Below are 25,196 nucleotides of genomic sequence, written 5' to 3'. Positions count from 1 at the left end.
TGGTTTTTTTTATTGATCCACCGGTATTTAATTACCATGTTTTCGAGTGAATGTTTAAAATAAATAAAAAAATTGTTTCCTGAACCCATGAATCAACTTCCTTGGCTTTAATTTACCTTCAACAATCTTGTAAACAAGATTTCCCAAATTCTTCAAAATGTAACTTGCTTTTCACCTTGAGCAAATCCACCAAATCTAATTTTTGCATAAATCAAATTGCCTTAATTTTCCCTAGTGGAGTTGATCCTATATCACATTATAAAAATACTTTTCGAAAACCATCTGTTTTTGTGAACAGCAGTGTAATTCTTGAAACATTAGGTTATATTTCAAATTCTAGATGTGTAGTATGCTGGGAAGATGTTACACAACTCACTGTCTCACCCAGCGATTTACTAGTCATTCTTTTGCTTATGAATTAAGAAGACAAAACTTATATTATGAATCAAAATTAGTTGTATAAAGATCGTGGAGGAGAGATGAATTATACAGTCTCAATATCAATAGAAGTCAACCTAGCCCTGTTGTACAAATGATACAAGACACCACTAGAGGGTTTTGAAGGAATAACAGACGACAATATTTGGCATATGACATTACAGAAAAAACGAATCCTCGACCTATATAACCAATTTGAATAGGTACTATAACTTCTGGAGTTATTTTTCCTCAACCTAGTAACATTCTTCCAAGAATTTTTTTACAAGAGAATCTAGACTGTTGAAAGGGCAAAGCCCTAAGTTCTTTAATGGTACATCTGCTGAAGCGCTTGTGGAAGATTCAATATAAACTCTGCATAAGCTGGAATAGGAAACATCATAAAAAATCAGTAGGGCGCTTTAAAGTAGAGCAATAGAGACACATATCAGAATCAAGTGAACATGGATGCGGGCTTGTAGGCCTTTCATAAACTTACTTACAAAAAACGATTTTCTACGGGTTATCATTAATATAGAAAAACATTTAATGGAATTTACATCATTTAATGCAATCTTTGATTTCTCAATAGTCTAGTTTCGTTCAAGTACTATTTGGATAATAACCATTGACGACAAAAAGCAAAGAAAGAAGACATATTTTTGTAGAATTAAATAAACATGTAGATATTCTAATAAATTAATTGCAAGTATTCTTAGAGCATACAACTTACTAGATTAGGGTTTATTCATTAGACATTCAATGTCTAGATTAGTATTTATTCATTAGACATTCAATGTATTTGTTTTAAATGGATGCTGTGTGGAAAATCGGCACTTATGCTCCTTCACAATAACATACATGTTGCTATGAGAAAGAATCGACACTCATATGAAACAACAACTAGGTACCACATTCCATTTTGTTCTCCCAACATCTTTATTCTCTACCATACTGCGACTTCGGGTGCACGTGTTTTGTTCATGATACTACTACAGATAAAGATAAATTAGTTTCAAAATCTTCGGCAGTACATTGTCTTTGCCGATGTCAACTTCTTCCAGACTCCCTTTTTTTCATTCTACTCCTGCAGAGTCCAATAACTCTAGTCAATCACAATCCTTCTCTCCAGAGGTCATACCCTTCCCATTCTACCATGTGTGTCTCTGTCCTCACACCTACCGTTTGCACCTATCAACAGAGGCCGCACCAACTGCTCCTCAAAACTCATTTGGGTTATCATCAATATCTACATCCTTGTCTATTCCCAAAACTACAGATGAAGTTATGTCTGACCCAGGATGGCGACAGGCCTATGGTAGATGATATGGTTGTTTTGCAATCCAATGATATTTGGGATTTGACTCCCTTACTAGATGGAAAAACTATAGTGGGTTGTCGAAGGGTTAATACAGTTAAAGTTAGGTCTGATGGGAAAATTGATCGCCAAAAAGCTTGGCTCGTAGAGAAAGAATACACACAAATATTTAGCCATGACTATGGAGATACCTTCTCTCCAATTGCCAAGATCGTCTCTATCCGCCTATTTCTTGCTTTAGCTTATATTCATCAATGGTCGCTCCATCAACTAGACAACAAAAGTTTCTTCCTACATCGTGAGTTACGGAAGGACATGTACATGGCGTAACCACGAGGATTCAGTGTTAATGATGTTTTTTCTCACCTAGTCTACCGACTTCACTGATCTCTTTATGGCTTGAAACAATCTCCTTGTGTTTGGTTTGGCGTGTTTAGAATTGTGTTCCAAGAGTATCGCATGACTAGATGTGATGTTGATTACTATGTCTTCTTGATGCATTCTTCACCAACCATTTGCCTCTACTTACTACACTCTTATGGATCCCAACATGAAACTACTATTGGGTCATGGGAGCCACAGGAAGTCCATGGTAGATATAGACATCTAGTTGGCAAACTTGTTAGTAGACATGTTGTTAGTAGGGTGTATATTGCTAGGAAGGGAAAAAGTAGGTTGTAACAGAAGAATAACTAACTCTGATTGTAAGAATTATAACTAATAATTGGAGGGAAGGGAGTTAGTTTTTGAAATTCAGTTGTAATTGAAGAGTGACTTTCTCAAATTAGCTAGTTTATTGCATACTCTGAATTCGTAGAGAATTCTTACCTTCTTCCCTTGTACCAGTTGAACCTTTCAAAACTTAATTACCTCACAATGATCATACAAAACATTACTTTTGTTGTCAATGTGGTTAACCAATTTCTAAATGGTCGATGCGATAATCATTGGATTGTTGTGATTCGCATTTTTAAGTATATTAAGAGTGTGCCAGGTAAAGGATTACTTAATGAAAAAAGGGATAACGCCCAAAATGTGGGTTATTCTGATGTTAATTAGGCAAGTTCACCAGCAGATAGAAGATCCACTTCCAGGTATTGTATCCTCATTGGAGGAAATTTGATCTTATGAAGGAGCAAAAAACATAATATAGTTGCAATATCTAGTGCACAAGCAGAATATCATGCTATGGCAGCAACTGGTGAACTCACATGGCTAAAACAATTAATTACTCTAACAGCTCAAATCAGGAGACATCGAGGCAATGAGACTAATATGTGACAACCAAGCTAACATTGCATATTGACAGTCACTTTGTGAGAGATAAGGTTCTTTCAAGAAAAACTGTAACTAATTTTGTTAGTTCAAATGATCAATTAGATGACATATTTACTAAATCTCATAGAGGACTTCGGGTTGAATCTATTTGTAACAAGCTTGGGGCATATGACATGTATGCTCTAGCTTGAGGAAGAGCGTCAGAATTAAATAAACTTGGAGATGTTCTAGATTGATCGTTAGTATTCCTAAAGTATACGACTACCTATTAGTGCTTATTCATTAGACATTCAAAACAAATAGTCTGATCTAAGTATAGGCACACATGCAGAATATAAAGAGTTTCCCAGTTTTCTTGTAATTTAACCAAAACAATATAGTTTTCACCTTCTGGTAGACTCATAGTCCGTAAGGCATCTTCTGCATAGGATAGTCGAACTGGGAGAGGATGACTTTCCGAGACTCCATCTTCCATCCGGTTCAAAGTTGTAGTTGAATTTTTCTTCAACATTGGCCAGGCTAGCGCTGAAACTCGAGTTGGAAGCACCGAAATGAGATCCGTGTATCGAAGGCTGATAGTCACTTTGCTACAAAAACTTGACATTTTGATCAATATTACAAGGTGAGAAAACAAGGGAAAATATAAGAAAATGGAAGAAAATAAAGGGACAAAAATTTAAGTAATGAGAATCAAAAAGAGTGTATTATACCAATGGTTTCATTGTACTAACATTTGAAGGAAGGAGAGAAAACTTCAATGTTTACAATTACATAATTGAAGAAAAAATTATATGACTTTAACCCACTAACCAATCAAAATCTTCCAATACAAACTCAATCATGTGATGAGGGAGGCTATGATACAGCTCTCCAATTTGATTTCCATAAAGTTCCTTTACAAGTCTGACCTGCATGATATTTGTAAGACGCAAAAAGTTAAATGTCAGTTTGTAACAAAATAATGTACGTACTAGATTCTTTGCCATCCAAATTATTTCTCAGGAATTTCCAAATATTCAATTGATAAATTTAGATTTAATAGGCAAACTGTGATCTAGCATAGCTTGTAACTTCGTGCATTACAGATAGCGGTAGTTGATATTTACTCTCAAAAGTACAGGGCCAAATGATAAAATCAATAGAGAAAAAAAGAAAAGAGAGGGACACTATAAAGTTCTTATGCATGCCAGCCATGCCCCAACTTTGAATATAGAACTGAGTTTTAGACTTTGTTCGGGAGTTAGGAGAGTAAGGGAAGAATTTCCAAAGTAGAAAAATATTCAAGATGATCATATACCATCTAATAGTTTACATACCAAGAAAACTAAGTGATGCCCAAGTAACAGCACCAAGTTTAATATCTTCCACAATCAGTGTACTTAAATGGCATTGGCAGATGAACTGCAACCCATAATCAGAGGTACTAGCGTTAAACGTGTTCTAACATATTATTCTTTTGTTGCCACATTTAGGCTTTGTGTTTGAACAATTAAAACATGTATGGTTGTTTTAGTGTAAATTTTTTGCTCCATGTGTAACATACAAGTCCATTAAGGATCATGATGGCAATATGCTTAATACCAAAAAAGAACATATCTCTCTAATGATTACATACATGGGTAGTCTACCTGTTCCCGTCTATCCACGTATGCCTGCAATAGATCTCCAACATGATCTATGAATTTCTGAATGCCAACCAATAGAAACGATGCTTAGAAAAAAAATCAAATAAACATGGTCCATGGTAACATATATAGCTGATTTTACCATAGCATTGGATGAAAGGAGATCATTTTCTATTTCATGTATAGGCAAGAAATATGGAAGTGTGTGCTCAAGGACAGTCATCTTTTCAAGAAATGACTTGCTCTCCAGTACACAGTGGTAAAACTCACAAGGTTCACCTGGCAATAAATGAACAGATATTATCATTAACAAATGGGAAATGGAAGAGGCGTGTAGAGAAATATCCAGCCTCTATCAGTGTCATTCATAATATCACATCATGAATTTGCAAAGTCATGAACAATTTAATTCCAAATTACCAGCAAAAGATGTCTCATACTGTATGCCAATTCTTGCCCCTTCCAAACAGCATATTACCTGCTCTCAAATACACACAACCAATATTAAAAAGATTATTGATCATGAAGTTAAAACATAAAATAACAACTAATCCAAGTAATGCAACCAAAACCTAGACAGTCCAAATATTTTTTGGGAGGGAACACAACAAACACCACCTTCAAGCCATATTACATTAGCAGGAGTCAGCCATATGCATCAAATGTCACCATGAATACCTCTAAATCTTATTTTATGATTTGGACTAAATTTTTTTTTACCAATGTCCCTTTCATAGTCACCTGGTTTCGCAATTTGTTTCAATACGTGGTTCAGATACTCAACCCTTGAAGTATTAAGTATGTGGAGGGAGGGTATACATAACTGGTTCATTATTGGTACGCTATCAATAAATTTAATTTTTCTAATAGTAAAATAAAATAATTATCACCAAAAATTATATAAAATCGTATGATAAATAAAAGCTAACTTCAAATATTAAAAGATTTGATTTTTAGAGTAAAGATACTACTACATTTTAAGAAATTTTTTTATTCCAAAAAAAGACAAACTTTAAAAGTTATCTAAAAAGTACTCCTTATGGACACAACACCTTATAACATGACGGTTTCGTGGCATATTCAATGTCTGCTTCCATAGGCCACAATACCTATTTTTCCGCCATGCACCAAATTTATATGGAGGTTTTGGCTGGATGCTATAATCAGCCATTGATAACACTTGTCTCCGCACATGTCCAAAACCACTCGAAACAAGAATCTACCATTTTCTCTACAGTGGGAGCTACCCGTGTTTTTTTCTAATAATTGTATTATTAATTATGTCCTGAGTAAGCACTCATCCATCTTAACACTCCCATCACTGCACACTAAGTTTCCTTTCATGGCTCTTTACCACCCAAAATTCAGTCTCGTGTTATATATTCTCCAAGCTATGATTGGTAAGTTTTAATTGGTTACTCCTACAGTCCTACTTAGGTGGAATCTGTACAGTTTTAAGTCATGTCTCCATATCTCTAACTTACCATTTATTTATTCTTGACTCTCCATCTAAATAATATCACCCACAAAAACATGCACTGGGGTAGTGACACTATGATTTGATATGCTAAGTAAGAATATCTAGAATTAAGATGAAAAATTTGCGGCTTAGTGTTCACCTTAGTCCACACCTAGAGTTACAGGAAATTTTCAAAACTCACCATCTTAGCCAAGGATTACTAACTTGACTGTTTCAATTTATTTTCCTCTCAGCCCGCACATTCATAACCAATACTTTGCTGGGCAGACTCCCTAGGTATGATTTTGCAATTCACATTAATTTTCTATCCAACTTCCTTATAATTAAAAAAAAATGTATACAAATTTGGTAGTAGTCTAAAGTATTTTTTAACTTCGGTATATATTCTACACCATACCCCCATGGATACAAATTTTCTATCCAACTTCCTTATAATTAAAAAAAAATGTATACAAATTTGATAGTAGTCTAAAGTATTTTTTAACTTCGGTATATATTCTACACCATACCCCCATGGATACCCTCACACCCAAAACTTTACCTTGTATTGTTCTTCTTTCCCCACTCGTGCATATGCATTGGTAACTGTTCAAATTTCCGCCTTCATTGCGGTCTGCCCCAAGTCGCCTTAATTGTGGCATTTGGCTTGCCTTAATTGCAGCCCCCAACACCTTCATTGTGTTGGGTTTGAAGGGGTGAATTTAGTCCCACATTGCTTAGAGATATGGCTTGTGTTGTGTTTATAAGTGGGGGGCAATCCTCACCCTACGAGCTGGTTTTGTAGGGATGAGTTTGACCCAACCCAAATTCTTAAGATGGTATCAGAGCGTATCCTAAATCACTTGTTGGGCTTCCCGCATCGTCCACGCTTCGTGCTCATTGAAGCCTGCGCGTGAGGAGTGTGTTGAAATTTCCGCCTTCATTGCGGTCTGCCCCTAGTCGCCTTAATTGCGGCATTTGGTTTGCCTTAATTGCAGCCCCCCAGCACCTTCATTGTGTTGGGTTTGAAGGGGTTGAATTAAGTCCCGCGTTGCTTAGAGATATGGCTTGTGTTATGTTTATATGTGGGGGCAATCCTCGCCCTATAAGGCAGTTTTGTAGGTATGAGTTTGACCCAACCCAAATTCTTAAGATATTAAAATATTGTTTAAACCTCATCTGCCTATATTTTCTTCTCTACTGTCTATAACGCTTGAAATATCTGCAACTTATTACAAATATAATCTGCTATTACTGAAAACTAAGTAGCCATTCTACCATGAAAAGTTAGTCAGGGATGTAATATCATATAATATTGACCTTGTTTCCAGTTTTGTAAGTAATTTTTTCCGGAGGGCTTGTTAATATGTCAGTGTCCCCGGACATTGCTTTTCTGTCTGTCTCTATATGCACCTGACAAAAATACATTTTCATGGGTCAAAAATTATCATTAACATCAACAGTGAAAGTGAAACAAGTGATTACTGTGGAAAACATCAAGGACAAATATCAGAACTGGCAGAACATGAGTAAAAAATGAAGGTAACAATCACATAATCATACCTGCTCTCTTATTGTAGCTAGTAGACCATCATTCCACTGCTCCCCATCTAAATATACCTCTGCATAAAAAAGGAGATTAGGAAGCATTTTTCTGGATATCTCTAAGGAAATGAATTAACAGTAGAAGTTGGTCAGATTTTTTTAGATTAATGATCAATCAATACTTTTTCTATGTTCAACTCTCGTCATTCTACGGAAAAAAACTACGGTTACTTATTCTACATGATCAGCTAATATTAATAGCAAGATGATCTTTAATTTTACTCAGGGTCCAGTTTAATTCCCGTCGGTATAAATAGTGTAATGTTCAGGCTTTTAAACAGTACTACTTCAATCAATAGATGAATAAACACTCAAATATTGACTTATAAGCCACTCAGCCAGGCTGCACCAAATAACAGAAGGCACTGAAGAATAATATTTTCTAGTTATTTGCAATGCTTTATCGATAATTGTGTAACAAACCAACCCAGCCAGCACTTTGCCTCCTCATGCCTGCCGGCTTGTCATTTATGCGTAAACAGTAATTTTAGTCTCAAAATGATACAAGTGACATCACTCAGATCCTCCAATCAAAGTTGATATTAGCATAGTTCGTCAATAACAAAAAAGTAACATCGAAGTCAACCTGGTGCACAGCCTGTGAGAAGACCATTCATGAAGCTTCAAATTTGGGAACTAAATTGATATCACAATCTGATAAATGGATATTGATATCAATTTTATTTGGAGGATGAAACTGATATCACTTTCTATGGAAAATGAATTCAAGCATACACACAATAAATTGAAATGTGAATATCAAATGCGGAGGATAAAAATTGAAATTCCTATCAGCTAGACAAAAATGCAATGGGATATCAATGGGTAAGTAACCGAAAACAAAGCAGTGCCAGTCTGTCAGAACCTGTCCATTATATATAGGAATCTACCTTCAGTTTGAGAAGCTCGTGCAGCATCAAATTCTTTCTGTAGACGCTCAAATGCTATCTTGTCAGAATCCCTGCTGAGTTAGTGAATATTAAAAAAAAATGTCTATACTTAACTGCAGCATATAACAATAAATGGACAGTCGGAAACAATAATTTTTTATTTAGGCATCCTTATAATGAGACTAACATATTCGGCAAGGAAAAGAGAAGAAAACTAAACACCTAATAATAAGCATGTAACCCTTGAATGTGTATAAAACAGTTTAAAATACATATTAGAAATTGCATATAAGCCAATAATGTGGAAACATTGAATATTACATTGCAAGAAAAGCTCACTTTGTGAGCTGACCTGCGTTTGTGATGTAAAAGAGAAAAGGCCGCCTAGTACATGAGATTCTGCCATTACGGGGTTTGGGAGGACCAAAAGTAGTCTTAACTCCATAAGCAGAGAGGCTGTATCTATGACTAAAGCCCATGACGACCAGATTTCAAGGCAGAGAGAAAAGTACAAAGGGGGAGATGAGAAATCCTCAAAATTCAGAAAAATAAGCAAATAGTTAAATAAAGTGGAACACCTTGTAATGAGAAAAAAAAACTCCATGTAAGGTAACATTTTTTCAAAATTCTTTATTTCTCCAAAAAATAAATTAAAAGAATGAACCAAAGAAATATGGGGACACTTTATTGCTAGTTATCACTTTGCGCTCACAGGCCTCAAGTAAAAGGTCATAAATTTTTGTTTTCTTTACCTTTGTGTCTACAAAGAATTTATTAGGCGTTATGATATGGTAGCTATTTACTGTTTTTGGTTTCTACTTTCTCTTTCATTAGCTGTGATAAGACAGACTGACAGACATTATTTTGAATTCAGGAATTCAACTCCATTTACTAAATTCTCTCTTAAAGTCCCACCGAAGATGGTCTTCACAAGGATCCCAAAAATCAATAATGAAAATAAAATGTCAACTCAAATAGTTTTTTCTACTTGAAATATATTATGTAATCCTCATGCACCCCCTCCCACAGGAAGACAATAAAAGTCGAAATAGGAATTGTATACAAAGTTAATCGCGGACAAGTTTATGTACAATTCTATACATATTAGTTTTTAGTTCAAGTAGCTGCACGTTGACCACTTTTCAGTGACAAATTCAACCAAAAAAAAAGCCTTTACTTAATTAAGGACATTTTACCTAGAAATACGCTCTGCCAAATCTCCATGTCTTTTAAGCAAACTTCCGACTGCCATGAAAATAATATAATTACTTCCTTCTATATCATCTAGAAAATGGAAGAAACACTTATGAGATTATAGACTTACATTTGGCTCGTGTGTTCTCCAACCGATTATCATCGTCTGGTATAAAATTCTGAGAAATAAATAATACAAATATGAATTCAGTGAAGACAAATTTCTAAGATATCATATCAAGAGAGAAATCTGAAACTTGCATAAACTTTAAAATCTGTAAACCTTAATGTGGGACATGTGAAAATGCACAATTAAAACCGAGTAATGAAACTACAAGCCTGCCTTACTACCATATCCATACAGCAACTTGAAATTAAAAGCAAAAAGGGAAAACTAAAACTGCAAGAATCATTGTAGTGCATTTATATATTTTATTTCCCTACATGCATGCTCGAAAATCCTTTATCTCAAAGGATGAAGACTTTTGTAGTGAGAAATTCAATAAAATAAATAGTGAAATACTCTTTCACATATTCATCCAAATCGACACATATGATAGTAAGAATCATTACCGCATCCCCCACAGCTCCATATGGTCGTTCGGCGTATTGTTCAAACTGCTGCATGATCCCACAATCAGTGAAAAAAATAACAATAAAAGCAAAACAACAACAATAAACCATAAGATAAGCACAACAGAATGAATTAAATATATAAACAAAATCACAACTACGATTTTCAATAAACTAATTCCATGAAAAATCTCAGGTTCGATAGCATCCTATATGATTTTCCATCAAACACGGCCTGAAGTGGAGATAGATAGCTTGATAGCATCAAATTTCAAGAACTCAGTCCCCGAATTCTAGCTCAATAGGCAGAAGCCGATATTGCTAGGTTAGATGTCATCACCAGAGTTTAAACTCTGGTACTCACGATTGTGTGTGTGAGTTTCTAGTGGTTATTTCCACTTGCAAACAGAATCAAAAAAAATATTTAAGAATTCAGTTCCATACAAAGAAACACCGAAAATCAATGGTGTCGCAATTGAATTCGAAATTACATATACTAAATAGCCTATAAGAAGTAAGATAAATCAATCAAAGAAATTTCATGATGTTGCAGAATGTTCCTTAGTAAGGTATAGTTATAATCGTTCCTAGAAATTGAACTGGTAGTGAAATTCATATGAATTAGGGTTTATTTTTGCAATACGATTAGGTTTTATTGTGATGGTGATAATTGAAATTTGCCAGAGGTGGAACTCGGATGCATGAGCAGAGAAGAAAGATGGTGAGGTTGGGGAAGAAAGACAGGGAAATGGACCTTGCGAGAGAATTCGCCGGAGAAGGGGTTTTTTCGCTGCCTCTTTCTCATGGATTCTTCCACATCGCTCTCCATTTGAAGGAAACAATTGAACTTGATGCGGTTGTGTTAGTGTGTTTTCTGCAAGTTTATGTGAGAAGAAACTGGGAAGACGATTTTGTTGTATCAGTGAGAGACTGTGAGTGTTAACGCTAGACAATCTAGTGGGCCTACGTGTGCTTTATGACTGGCCCGGTTCATTCTTTGGAAAATGCTCATTCCACTCTTATTCGTACATCCAACCCTTTTAAAATTTCCAAAATATTTTTTCGTGAGTTAGACACACCTAAATCACAATTAAAATATGATATTTTGAATTTTATTACTACATTTTAAATAAAATATAGTTTGGAAATGCATCTTCATGAGGTATTTTGGTGAATTTGGAGATGCATTTCTAAAATGCATCCGGAAAGATCTTTAAAACGTGGTAAATAAAAAAGAGAATTATTTTGAAAATGCATCTCTGAAACCCTCTCTAATTCACATCACGCCAGCACCATTGTCCAAACATTAAATTTTTATCAAGGCAAAGTTCATACATTAACTTATATTAACTTAAATTAATGCAAAATCGAAGTAAATTTAAGTTAATTAAGGGTAAACATTCATACATTAATAAAAAATAGTCAAGATAATCCATACATAACAGGAGTCCAAAAATACAAAAAAAAAAACATAAAACATCCCAATGTAAACTATTGAGTATGTTTAACTGCCTGCCTCATTTGTCGCTTGTACCGCATAACATTTTGTAACTCGGAAACCATGGTCTGCACGAAGGTTAATTGGGGAGAACCATCCTCAAAGAGTCATGCCTTTATGGCTCCTATACCAATCTCCGCAACACGCCGACTTACCGTTGTCACGCTCTCTAACTGCTCATCCCGAACCTCAAGTATCTCTAGGTTAGTTGGCCCAGGTGGTTCTCTAGGAGTGTCTTCCGCCATGATAGGGTGTGACACTCTATAGAACCGTAACATGTAGCCCTCATCACATATCTAGTGTCTATCAACTGTCTCCCGACGATACTCCTCTGATAACAGGTGACTCATGAAATAATCTAGTATCGTTTATAGATCTCTACGACAGACGTCGGTAGGAGCGGCCTCATAGGGAGGTCTCGGAATGACCTGCATATATCCAAACTGACTCATCACTCGCTTTGGAAGATTAGGATGCATAAGAGATGGCCCACATGTCAGCCAACCAGAGTATAAAGAGATGACGTCAAACGGTTGTATCTGACGGTGGCCCTCGTATGGGTAGAAACTAACATCATCTGGCACCATACGGTCGAGAGATACACGAAATGGTTATACATTACCATTCCCTCTATGTAGAACAAAAGCAGCTGCATGACGCTAGTCCTCATTGTACTGTGACGCAACTTCCCACCCGGAGATGTGAGGGAAGTACAAGACGATTCATCCCTAAAAATGTTTCAAATACAATATTAATAGCATGTATAAAAAATAATTTATATATATAGATATATATTAGTAAGAAGCAATTACCGTAAAGAGAGTGTTGCACCCCGTCAACAGCTTTGTCTTCCAAAAACAACCCTCGCCTAGCTTCCAGTACAGGTAGACCAAACAGGTGGCCTCCTAGTTGTACTCGTGAATCGCAATCAGGCCTGTGAAGTACTTGAGGTATACGACATCGACATATATAGCACTTTTGTCCACAAACATGGGCGTTCAAACCAATAACAAGAGGTAACACCTTAATGCGCAATATCTGGGGTACTCAACCTGTTCATCATCACCCTCAGCATCCTTAGCACCCTTCAGGTGATCAATATACAGTATTTACAAAAAGCTAATCGTGCAAGCACCTCTAGTGCGAGCCGCCTCCTTCAACACCTTACTAGGTTTTCCCCCAATAATCTAACCATCATCTCAACCCATTCCTTCCGCCTGATCCTCTCGTGATTCAGTAATTTCCCTTTGATGGGAAAATACAGTAGGCATGCGACATCATCCAAAGTGATGGTCATCTCACCTATAGATAGGTGGAAAGATGCATGTGTACTATCATTGACACCTTATTCACGTCGTGGGTACATCAATAAGACATCCTCCTGACCACCATCTTGCTAGGAAGACTTTCGATACAATGAGTTGATCCCTTACTCAAACCATCGGCTCTGATACCAATGAGGGACCATCATGATAGGAAGCATCCTAAATTCGACAAAGACTCACCCAAACAAGTGTGAGAGACACCGCATATTCACCGAAAACCTTAAGGCATTAGTTATATAGGTCATCTCACTTATAAAGTAACCAACTTCCAATTTTTCAAGCAATGTGAGACTTCTAACTCACTTGTTTCTCAACAAACATCATATATTTTTAATCTAAAATTTTCATATATTATTGAACCAAAATCTTACTTCTCTACTATTCTTGATCCTTATTAGCAAAAAGTTGTCCAAAGTGAGCTTAAATGTCTTATTGATGACAATAATTAGGATCTAACCATTATTCATTCTTACAAAAATCCATTGGTTGTAAATGAATTTTCAAACTAAAATGTATTGCTTACGGAACTATTGAAAGATACAAAACTCGCTTAGTTGGCAAAGATTTCAACCAAACAAAAGGATTAGATTATCTCAAAATATTCAACCAAGTATAAAATATAACTACCATTAGACTTCTTCTATCAAAAACAAAATTCCAAAATTGGGGTTTACATCGACTACATATCAATATTGCATTCCTTACAGTGATTTAGATTAAGACACTTTCTTCATAGTCTTCCTTGGTCAAAACATATCTAACAAAAACTTGGGTTGTAAACTAAATAAATCCATCTATGACCTTAAACAAGCCATTAGCTAACCTCCATCCTCATAGATCATGATTCTCATCAATTTAAGTCTGACTACTACCTTTTGCTAAACAAACTCCCACCATATTCACTGCTATTTTTGTTTAAGTTGATGATTTATTAACTATAGGAAACGATCTCTCTTGAATTCTCGTATATCAAAATGTTCTTGATATAAAATTTAGCGTTAAAAATTCTTAAATATTTTGTGGGCTTTAAGATTGCAAAATCCTCCCAAAGCACCATTCTTTGCCAACAAAAAAAAAAAGGAATTTCTTATCTTATCTTATGTATATGAAAAGCACCCTATAAATTTTCAAAAATGCTCCTCAATTTTCGGAGATGTATCTTCAGACGCAACTTTATTTATTAAACGTTATATTCTTTTGGAGATACATCTCCGTATTGCATCAGAAAGCATTTGAAGATGTATCTTTGTATTGCATCATAAAGCATTCGGAGATGTATCTCCGTATCTAGTGCAAACAGTATATTCTAAGTAATTTTAAGTGATTCTCAAACAAAATAGTCAGAAGGTATACTATGATGAATTCGACAATACAAAGGATATTCATAAAATGACATATATAAAGTTATAAATCAAGAGTACATAAATCCACTCCAAAATTTATAACTAAGTTGATAGATAAAATACATCCCAAAATAAATCCAGAATACAAGTACTATAATCTACGGCATATGACGAACTCGAAATCGGCCTCGTGCCCCATTGTTCATATGTTGCCTCTTGTACAACAGTGTCTCTCGAGCCTCCGTCATCATGGCATCTACAACTTCCCTCGCCTCAGTGCCACCCGAAAACAGTCCTTTATCGATACATGTCTGCCCAATCTCCATGATACAATGACATCTAGACAACACATCAACAACATGATATGCCCTAGCTTGCTCCTCCTCTAGTATCTCCTGATGAGCTGGCCTTGGTGGATCTCCAAGAGCATCCTACACTAAATAAGGATGTGACACCCGAAAGAACAACCGAATGTAACTGTAAACATAACTCCAGTCACTCTCAATTATGGTACTTTGTGCCTCCTCTGGTATCAAATGATTAAGATAATCATCAAACATAGTATCCATGTCTCTGTGTTTTACAGTGAGAGGAGCAGACACAAAAGGATCTTTAGGAATGTACTACTTGTAGGCAAACTGACACATGTCGCGCTTAAGCAAATGAGGAAATGTCAGACGTGATCTGCAAGCCAACCATCTCGAGTATAAGACTATGTTGTTAAATGGACAAGTCTCACGGTGAACTACGTAAGAATGGAAGTGTATATCCTCTATTACCAAGCGGTCAAGATACACTTTAAACGGCTCTATCGCTTGATTCCCTCTGAGCAGGGAGAATGCAGAAGCACGTGGCATGACCTCAGTATAAGTCGGTACACATGACTAATCGAAGATGCGTAGAAAGTGCTGGGGATCCAAGCCACAAAAGTGTTGGAACACATGAATCATTAATTAGTAACGACGTTGTAACAATGCAATGAAAATGAGACAGAAACACTAAAGTATCTCATTAGTTACCTTCAGTAGTTTGATGATGCTTGTCACTTATTTCGTCTTCCACATACAACCTTCAAATAACTTCGAATACAAGTAAACAAAACAAGCGGGCCCTAGTTGTACTCATGGATTTGCTCAAAGTCTTCTAAGTATCGCATGTAGATGACATATACATAAGTGACACTCTTTTCCACAAAAATGACAGTGCCAACCAAATACAATAGGTATGCTCTCATAACATACACTCTATGCTGCCCTACTTGCTCGTTATCACCAACAATCTACTATGCTCTCAGTATCTCATATGTATACACCTTCTTCAAGAAGCTAAACCTAGCATAAGCCCCCCAGGTGAATTCGAATTCCCCCATGGCAACCTCTTGGTTAACTCCTAGATAGTCTACCATCAAATCCAGCGCCTTGTCTTTGGTAACCTTCCCATGATCTAAAAGTTTCCCCCTGATCGGAAGATGCAATAGACACGAGTCATCGTCCGGTGTGATAGACATCTCATCATGTAGTAGATGAAATGATGATGTATCTATGTGCCATCTTTGTACAAATGCATTAAGCATACCATGGTTAACTGTAACATAACCAGTCTTACACAAGTCTTGCTTCTCGAATAGCTGCAAAACTTCTTGAAACCATAACTCGTTAGGTTGAGGCAGGCTAATAATTTCCGCCCATGGTTGTTGGTTTATAGCGGATCATGTTCCTGCATACATAATTTAATAAAAATGAATTCAACAAACATAATTTAACATTACAACAAACATAGGTACAAATGAATGAATCCAACTAAATTTTACCTAATCGTCCCAGATATGTCTAACAACATGGTCTGGTTAAAGAGACAACAATGATAAGTTTGACGGACCTCCACCAAACCTCTGAGGTGCCTCTGCTACCTCGCCTCAGGTGTCGCTGTTGTCTCATGGGCCTAGAATATATATATATATATATATATATATATATATATATATATATATATATATATATATATATATATATATATATATATATATATATATATATATAAGATCTAATGACACCAAGATGTCAAAGATTAATTTGACATCAAATCTCAATCGTTAATAGTATTCGATCAAACGATCATATAAATAACCTATTTTTTATGGAAAAAATTGACTACTTATTTTTTATTATTTTATTTCATTTAATATCACCATTTATTTAATTTTTTTAACGGTTGAGATTTAGTATCAAATTAAACTTTTACATCTTAATATCATTTGATCCTCTTCAACAATATGTCTATCACTTTACTTAATCAAGTTTTAGACATATTCCCAACCTCTCCACCTATGTCATTTCTTCATACTTTTATGCAAACTTGAAATCATCAACATCCATCCACCTATGTCATTTCTTCAAACTTGTATGCAAACTTGAAATCATCAACATCCATTCTAAATTGAGAAAGGGTGATAACAATAGCTAAGTTATTGTTTAAGTTGTTTAAGTTAATTTTAATTATTGAGTTTGTTAGATTTGTTATCCTAATTTTTTTCATTGGTTGTTATTGCTGACCTCATATATATTATTTGGCGTCACTTTGTGGAACTATAACTTTTTTCGTTAAGTTCAATAATTCTTTCTTCATTTCTTTACAAAGATCATCCCATTATTTTTATTAGGCTTGATTGTTGCTATTGTTGTTACTTAAGTACTTGAGGGAAAAAATTCACTACAACTTCGATGTTGCACAATTGGTAATGGATCATTTTACAACATCGATGATGCACAATTGGTAATGGATCATTTTCAGAGGTGGTTCATGGTGCACCAAATTTAAAGGGGTAGATTGATCTATACTTCACAATACAATGCACTCTCCACATTGTATCTTTTTCCGACCAATGTAGCTTTTCCAGGTGATCCTCGCCACCAAAATAAACACAATCATTAAACAACGCAAAAACAACTAGCTAAGGACATAAACATAAGATTGAATTATTGCACCAGCAGCTTAACAAGATGTTTCAGTCTAGCAAGCCATTGGCTTGTATTATTATTTGATAAATGGTATGAAGATATTGGTTATTTACAAAAGACAAATAACAAGAGGCCAAGAGAAACTGCATTTTGTACAAGTGGAAATCAAAATGAAAAGAAAGAAGAGATAGGTAGAAAGAAATCAATCTCCATTGTCTGGCCTAACAATATCTAGTGGGACGGCGGTGAACTTGACGATGCCACTGATGCTTTGCAAATAGGGCACCAGTTCTTTAGCCGCAGCCATTGCTGTATGCAAGCCATGTGATACTTGTGCTCGCATTTCAGACTCCCAACTTCTTCCTCCGATGCATATTCCTCCTACAAATCATCTTAACTGAATCAGATCAAGTAACTATAACTTCAAAACTGTACATGGCGGCAGCAGCTATGCCATGTCATGAGATTTGACGTAAATTTTTACTAGTAACAAAGGACACTTGATGATTCTTATTATTCTCCTAGTTGATAACAGAAGCAATAACATTTCCATTCAAAAACTGGCAAACTCGAAAGTTTTAACAAAATTAAGAGAAGAAAAAAGTACCTGGCAGATGCTGCATTTGATATCTTCCTTAGATGCACTGTCAGAGTATTGATATGAACTTCTCTTTAGACATTCCGACAGAGCTTCCTCTGTTACAGCTGTGCTCACAGTACCCATCCTGTCTTCAAGAGCCAGTAGTTCCTGTCAATTTTGTAAACTATTGTTACTTCTAATAAATAGGACTTACAGTTATGTTATAATTGTCATACTTTCTTAGTCGCATGCATTCTTAAAAATATGTTCATCTGATTTGAAAACAACCTTCAAATATTCCACAAAGATAGTTGTGAAATCAAACACGCAAAGCAACAAGATGAATTGTGACACCTTGCGGCATTAACAAACCTCGTATGACATGTTATCAATATCCAGTCGCATGTCTCTATGCTGATCGTAGAAGTTTAATCCAGTAAGGAACAAGTTGGACTCCAGTAAAAGAATTTGCTATTAAGACACAAAACAAATTAATCAAATAACTGATATATTAAGTAATTCAAGCAAAAATTTTAATCAAGAAATACCTCGTGTGTCAGCTCGACATCTTGTTCAATCCTCTCAAGTGCCAACAATACCTGAATACAATTTAGAAAACAGTAATTTAGTTCGGAACTTTGACATTAGCGACCATGATGATATATAATAAGCAATTCCTATGTTTAAATGAAAACTACCTCTACAATACCTATGCAATTCCTATGTTTAAATGAAAACTACCTCTACAATACCTATGCAATTCCTATGTTTAAATGAAAACTACCTCTGCAATACCATCCATGTTGTAGCGTCGTCGAAAACTATCCCGATTCATGAGAGGACGAGTGAGGCCATATTCTGTAGGAGTTATAACACCGTATAACTCGTCGCTGCTAGTACCTGCTCCACTGTAAGAGCTTGGACTTGAAGGAGTCTCCAGAGAACTACGATCTTGTACACCAAGAGCATTTCGATTGCCAGAATGAGAGAATGAAGGTACCATGATAAGGGACTGCTGATTAGGTACCACAGGATTAGCATTTCCTTGACCAGAAAGCCTTCCCCTAGCATGACCGCCAATTGATCTCCGTGTCCTAACAGACACTGTGTTATTGTCTGGCCTATCCCTGTGAGGGGCATTTCTAGATATTCTTGAATCAGAGATAGATATGCCATTTCGGGAAACAGAATTCCGTCCTTCACCTGAGGGCCCATTAATTTTTTTCCCTCTAGCTGTAGAACTACTTTCCCCTTCACAATTTCTCTTTTTTATGGAGTCATTTCTTCTGTTAAGATTTGAATCTGATGGTGCAGAACCGGCAGGGACAACATCGGAGACAGAGTTGCATTTGAGGTTTCTTAACCCATGCCTACTGGTACCAGCACGTGTCCCAGGACCCGTGCTTTGAACTTCTTGACTACGTAATCCAGGTTTTGGATGAAAATTCCTCCTAGATCTTGTATTAGATGCTACACTAGAACTCCCTACTTCTTGAACCCGTGTTTCATCCTCAGCTTGAAGACCCCTCTTACTTTTTTCAGGTGGGGGTGAGGGCTTTGAAACTTCTGGTTCATCTTGTACGCTACTAGTTTCAGATGAATCTATCTCTATATGAGATGCTAATGTTTTCTGAGGCTTTCTATTGGGTTTTCCTGGGTTACTACTTCCCGAGGAAGTTCTAGAGGAGCTACCAATTGTTTCCTTACCATTTGATGAGAACCGAAATGAAGGCCTCAAAGATTTACCCTTTTCAGACGAACCAATTTGAGAACTTTTAGAAGAGCCGACTTTGCTGCTGCAACCAAGGCGGCTACATACTTGACCATTTCGAGTGTTTACAGTATCTTTTAACATACTGCTGCCTATCCCCTTTCTGGGGACTATCACCCCATCATTGGCCCTTTTACCATCCATCAATTTTTCAACAGTTTATTCCTTTCAAATCTGTAACATTGGCATGATGTAGATAATCAAAAACTCATACAACCTAAATGATTGTCAGAAGCATTATACTTATATAAAACTAAGACAGCAAATTAGCATGTTTCTTCATAGCAATGACTTATATGCATCTTTTGAACACCGACACGACAACACATGTGATAACGTTCAATTTATTCCTTCTTTTTTTTTTTTTTTACAATTATTACCCATGATAACGGGTTGGTGCTTGTGTATGTGTTAGTGTTTCATAGCTACAATTTCGCACTTCAATCAGAACAAATGTAAAAAACAGAATTGAAACAGAAAATCACAAACCAATACATGATCAGACGATAAAGACGAAAACCAAGCGCCAAAAACCGTAATCATCAAACTACAAAGCAACATTTTCTACGACGAAACAAAGAAACCCTTTTGCTCAAAATCAATCAATTTTGAATTTTCCTAGACTGAAATAACAATAACTGAACGAGAAAAAAAACAAAAAGCAACCACATAGCTATGATTGATCATCAGAAAAATTTGGAGGTCGCTTCATTTTTGAAAGGACAAAGCTTTTCATCCAATATTCTCCACACAATCATACCTATTTCACCGCTGAATTTAACCTCAAAACCATAACTAAACTCACAACAACACCAAAAATTCAATCAAAAATCAAATTAACAAAAATATTAAATAAATACAAACCACAATTTCAATTTCCACCAAACCTATTCCTAACACAACCAAACACTTCCATCAATTAATTTCAACGAAACCAAAAATTATTTCATCATGTAAAAAATATCAAAAAACAAAATTCAAATTTGCATAAAATACGTATATATTATTAAATTTATTTATTTAATCAATTGTATCATCATGTTATATATAGATATGGACGTGGATGAACACCGAAAAAGTTGATATATAAAAAAAAAAATCATCGATTTTTCTTTAATTAAAGTCAATAGAAAAAGTGACTAAAAATAGCAGCGTGGAAATTGAATAGAAATAGTTGAAGGAAGAAATTTGAATTTGTGAGGTACCTTTTGGTGAGGTTCTTTTTCTTCTTCTGGTTGTTCTCTGTGTTTGAAGGTTTAGAAGAAAGAGAAGAGAGAGAAAGAATTTGCATAGAAAGTTTCTAGAGAGAGAAAGCAAAGTCCTGTAAGCAACGAACGAAGGTGTTTAAAGTTTTAATACTAACAAATAAAATAAAATATTTATTTTTTAATTACTAGTAATATTTTTATTTTGCTGAGGAAGTGGAACTAAAATTTGTTAGAGAAAGAAAAGGAAACGAAAAAGGCAAAAAAAAAAAAGAAAAAGAAATGGGTCGTAGTGGCGCCGTCCTGGTTGAAAAGTGAGGGGAAAGAGATGTGGACCGTTGATTTGAAGCGATGGAAAAAATGGAGGGTTAGGATTGAGAGTGATGTGATGGAGTCGAAGAACGTGGTATATTGTGCCGGCGACGAAAGGAATGGAGAATGAGAAGGAATGAATGAATGAATAATTATCGTGTCTTTACGGGATTCGTTTGGATTAATTGAACTGGCAAAATCACGCAATTAAAGGCATTCATTAGTTAATTTGTTAAGTCTTCTTTAAATATTTGTTTTTTTATTTTTTATTTTTATATAGTATCGTGTGAATTTTTTTTTGAATATCAAGTTTTTTAAAAAAAATTTTAAAAATAACCCAGTTTTCAAAAAAATTACAAAAATGTCAGTTTTTTGCTAAATACACCACGTTGTCGCCAGGGGGGTGGCGACAACACTCAAACCCAATACATACTCGCCAGGCCCACTGGCGCCTTCCTTTTAAAATTAGGTGTTGTCGCCACCCCCCCTGGCGACAACACCCCCCTTATTTTTTTTTTCATTTTTTTTTTGTAATTTTTTTCTTTAATATATTTTCTCCTGAATTTTTTTATAGTTTTTTTTTCAACTATTTTTTCAACATTATTTTTTTATATAATGTTTTCGGTAATTTTTTTTCCATGGTGGCGACAACACCCCCCTTATTTTTTTTCTTCATTTTTTTATGTTATTTATTTTCTTTAATATATTTTCTCCTGAATTTTTTTATAGTTTTTTTTTTCAACTATTTTTTCAACATTATTTTTTAATATAATTTTTTCGGTAATTTTTTTTCCATGGGTGCATCCATTATTTTTTTGGTAATGTTTTTTGTGTTGTTGTAACCCATAAAATCTATGAAAAAAGTTCATTCCATTGAAAAAGTAAATTACAAATAGCATCGAAACTAAAAACTATGTTGTGGAGCTAGATCCACGATTGGGACATTTTGTCCTATTATGTCCTACCTCACGACATATACTACACTTCCTCTGCATTTTTTCAGTTACGTCCATCTCGGTTCTAATACGCCTGCTGTTTGGTCGACCGCTTTTATTCCGACGCATTAAATCGTTATGCCAAACTGTTTCCCCCTCGTACACAGGCCAATATGCTTCCATTGCTACCACCGGAAAGTAATTGTCGTATACGTTGAGCAACGTTGATACCTTGTAAATTTCTGATACCAAAGATAATGCATCAAAGTGAGTATGTGAACATGCTGCAAGGACATGAGAGCAAGGCATGCGATATGCTTGAAATTGGCCACAGTCGCACCAACGATCTGGGATATTGACGCGATACTGTTGTCGTGGAAGTCCCTGGTTGTGGTCAATTGTTTCCTTTACACTGAAGGTGTGGCCATGACGGTCGAACTCGGTCACTCGGTGAGTGTTACCCTTGGCAGATTCCTGTTGTATATATTTCATACACACATCGCTGTAGACCTGTTGTGTTTGTAACACTGAATTCCACCGCTTACCTCTTGTGGCGAACAGAGTTGCCATCCGAAAATACGTAGCACTAACCAAGGCAGTTACAGGTAGGTTTCGAATGCCTTTGAAAACCCCGTTCATTGATTCCACAAGATTTGTAGTCATGTGACCCCACCTAGCCCCATCGTCGTATGACCTAGTCCATCTCGCTCTGTCAATGCTGTCAATCCACCTCCCTGCATCTGGATTTGTCAACGCTATTTCTCGGCGGTAGTATTGAAATCCAGGTTGGTTTAAGGCATACCCCGCGTTCACCAAGTGGTTCTTCAAAAATTTATCCTTGATCTCTCTCATAAAATTTTGTGCTATATGCCTAATACAGTAGACATGCTTAGAGGGAGGGTTGTGCCAACCATTTGCCGGATTGTTGTATGCGCTGTCAATAGAAGCGTGCCTGTCAGAAATCAAACAAAGATTAGGTTGTGGAGCGACTCTAGCTCGGAGATTCTTCAGAAAGAAACCCCAAGCAGCAGCTGTTTCCCCTTCTACCAAAGCAAAGGCTATTGGAAAAATGTTGCTATTTCCATCCTGCGCGACCGCCATCAACAAAGTTCCCTTGTATTTCCCATATAGCCACGTTCCATCAATTTGAATAATCGGCTTGCAAAAACCAAAACCGACGATGCATGGTCGAAACGCCCAGAATAGTTTATGGAAGATTCCATTACCTTCGAGAGGGGTTCCGTCCTGGGACTGTGCCGGCAGTGTCTCCAATATACTAACAGTCCCAGGTGAATACAATTGCAGTGCAGCCAGGTAGCGAGGAAGTTGTTGGTACGATTCCTCCCAGTTGCCGTAGACTCTTTCAATTGCTTTCTGTTTCGCCAACCAAGCCTTTCTGTACGAAGGTCTGTATTTGAACACAGAAACGCAATGAGAAATAATTGTCTTCACCTTCAGGGATGGGTCAGTTTCGACCAGAGGAATGATGGTATGACATATCATGTCATGACTGAGTTTTCGATGATCTTGCGCCATGTTAGTGGTGACGCAGGTGTGGGCTTGAGATATCGAACGTATCGGATTGTAGAACATATCGGACGATGGCTCGTCCTCTCCTAAATTAAGCGTTGTGAAATGTGCCGGAGGTGAATATGCATGTGTATCCGGTACTCGATCCGGTACTGGAACTTCTTCGTCACCTTCATCTTCGGATTCACGATTCACCAGCTCATCAACAACATCTTCTATATCAGTTTCTTCGTCAATGACATGCTCGGGTTGTTGTTCGTCATCAACAACAGGATCAATAACTTGTGACTGAATATTTTGCGAAGGAGCATTTTGTTCAACCACTGTGTACAGTTCCAGATAATCATAACCAAAATGTTCATGGGTGAGGAACGTGTTTTGAACCTCTAAGTCAGTTGTTATCTGTGATTGACAGAATATGACTGAGTTGTTAGGTTGAAGAAGGGGTTGTCGGTAAAATATCTGAGACACTTGTTCTCTTATTTTGGATTCGATTTTCCTTTTTAGATAAGAGAAATCTGATTGTCTATTTAGAGCAAAACGTGTTGAGTTTGTGTTTCTAAATAGAAAACTGTTTTTGTCGCAGTGGTATGTCTCACCATTCATATGAACACGAACTTTGAACTGCGAGGTGGATGCCATAATTTTGATATGTGTTTATGAAAGAAGAAATGTGAGAATTGTGTTGTGTTGTAAAAGGAAGTAATGTTTGGGAGAGTTGTGATGGTTGTAAAAAATAGTATGTGAAGTAGTTCCTATATATCATGCAAGAAATCTTACACAAGGGTAATGCATGCAAGAAATGAAACAATAATTCTGCACAAGATTGTAACTTTGACATGACTAATGCATGCCACAAGATAATCTCGTCCCCACCTCTTACACAAGGGTAATGCATGCAAGAAATGAAGCAATAATTCTGCACAAGATAGTAACTTAGACATGACTAATGCATGCCACAAAAGATAGGGCTGCATGCATGAAGATAGGGGGAATCGTTGCAGGAATCTATCAGGAATCGCTTCAGGAATCATTACAGGCGCATGCTAGGGTACAGGAACTCGTTTCGGACGCATGCGGAGGACAGAAAACAGATGGGGACCATGTGGGGCCCTAATTTTTATTCTTCAAAATTATTGTTTATGTTTTTCCCTTGTAAATGAAACCCTAATTGTCCCTCTATAAATTAGGGTTTCTTGTGTGCATCAGTACACACACGAAAAAATGAGATCTCGAATAAGGCCAGATAGCACGCACCGGACTACCGAGCCTCCACCACCTGTAAGGCGTTTGGACTATCAACCTCCCATTGTTCGAAGGAACGGATACGTTATTTTCTCTGCCGTCAAACCTCCCATGCAGGTAATGTTTTGGAACATTC

General features: G+C 36.2%; 2 protein-coding genes across 4 annotated transcripts; both read right to left on the bottom strand.

Annotated features, from left to right (window-relative positions):
• Positions 1–433: 433 nt before the first annotated feature.
• Positions 434–11,333, bottom strand: LOC131660525 (uncharacterized). Of its 3 annotated transcripts, none has more exons than XM_058929774.1 (13): positions 11,114–11,333; positions 10,360–10,407; positions 9,917–9,965; positions 9,789–9,837; positions 8,593–8,663; positions 7,661–7,719; positions 7,418–7,510; positions 5,059–5,116; positions 4,781–4,917; positions 4,642–4,698; positions 3,824–3,921; positions 3,401–3,609; positions 434–801 (listed from the first exon to the last, which is right to left on the bottom strand). In XM_058929774.1, the coding sequence occupies exons 1-13, from the start codon at positions 11,186–11,188 to the stop codon at positions 746–748; spliced, it is 1,059 nt and encodes a 352-aa protein (XP_058785757.1). In that variant the 5' UTR covers positions 11,189–11,333; the 3' UTR covers positions 434–745. The 3 variants fall into 3 exon arrangements, with proteins under 3 accessions (XP_058785757.1, XP_058785759.1, XP_058785758.1); XM_058929776.1 differs by having other exon boundaries at positions 3,401–3,600; XM_058929775.1 differs by having other exon boundaries at positions 10,360–10,404.
• Positions 11,334–17,527: 6,194 nt separating this feature from the next.
• On the bottom strand, positions 17,528–21,195 carry LOC131660524 (probable E3 ubiquitin-protein ligase RHG1A). The gene is made up of 6 exons (XM_058929773.1): positions 21,039–21,195; positions 18,847–20,007; positions 18,611–18,661; positions 18,435–18,533; positions 18,090–18,230; positions 17,528–17,863 (listed from the first exon to the last, which is right to left on the bottom strand). The coding sequence occupies exons 2-6, from the start codon at positions 19,975–19,977 to the stop codon at positions 17,714–17,716; spliced, it is 1,572 nt and encodes a 523-aa protein (XP_058785756.1). The 5' UTR covers positions 19,978–20,007; positions 21,039–21,195; the 3' UTR covers positions 17,528–17,713.
• Positions 21,196–25,196: the final 4,001 nt, after the last annotated feature.

The sequence above is a fragment of the Vicia villosa genome, linkage group LG3, assembly GCF_029867415.1.
Source record: "Vicia villosa cultivar HV-30 ecotype Madison, WI linkage group LG3, Vvil1.0, whole genome shotgun sequence".
Classification (NCBI taxonomy): domain Eukaryota; kingdom Viridiplantae; phylum Streptophyta; class Magnoliopsida; order Fabales; family Fabaceae; genus Vicia; species Vicia villosa.
This window is presented reverse-complemented; position numbering and strand designations above follow the sequence as displayed.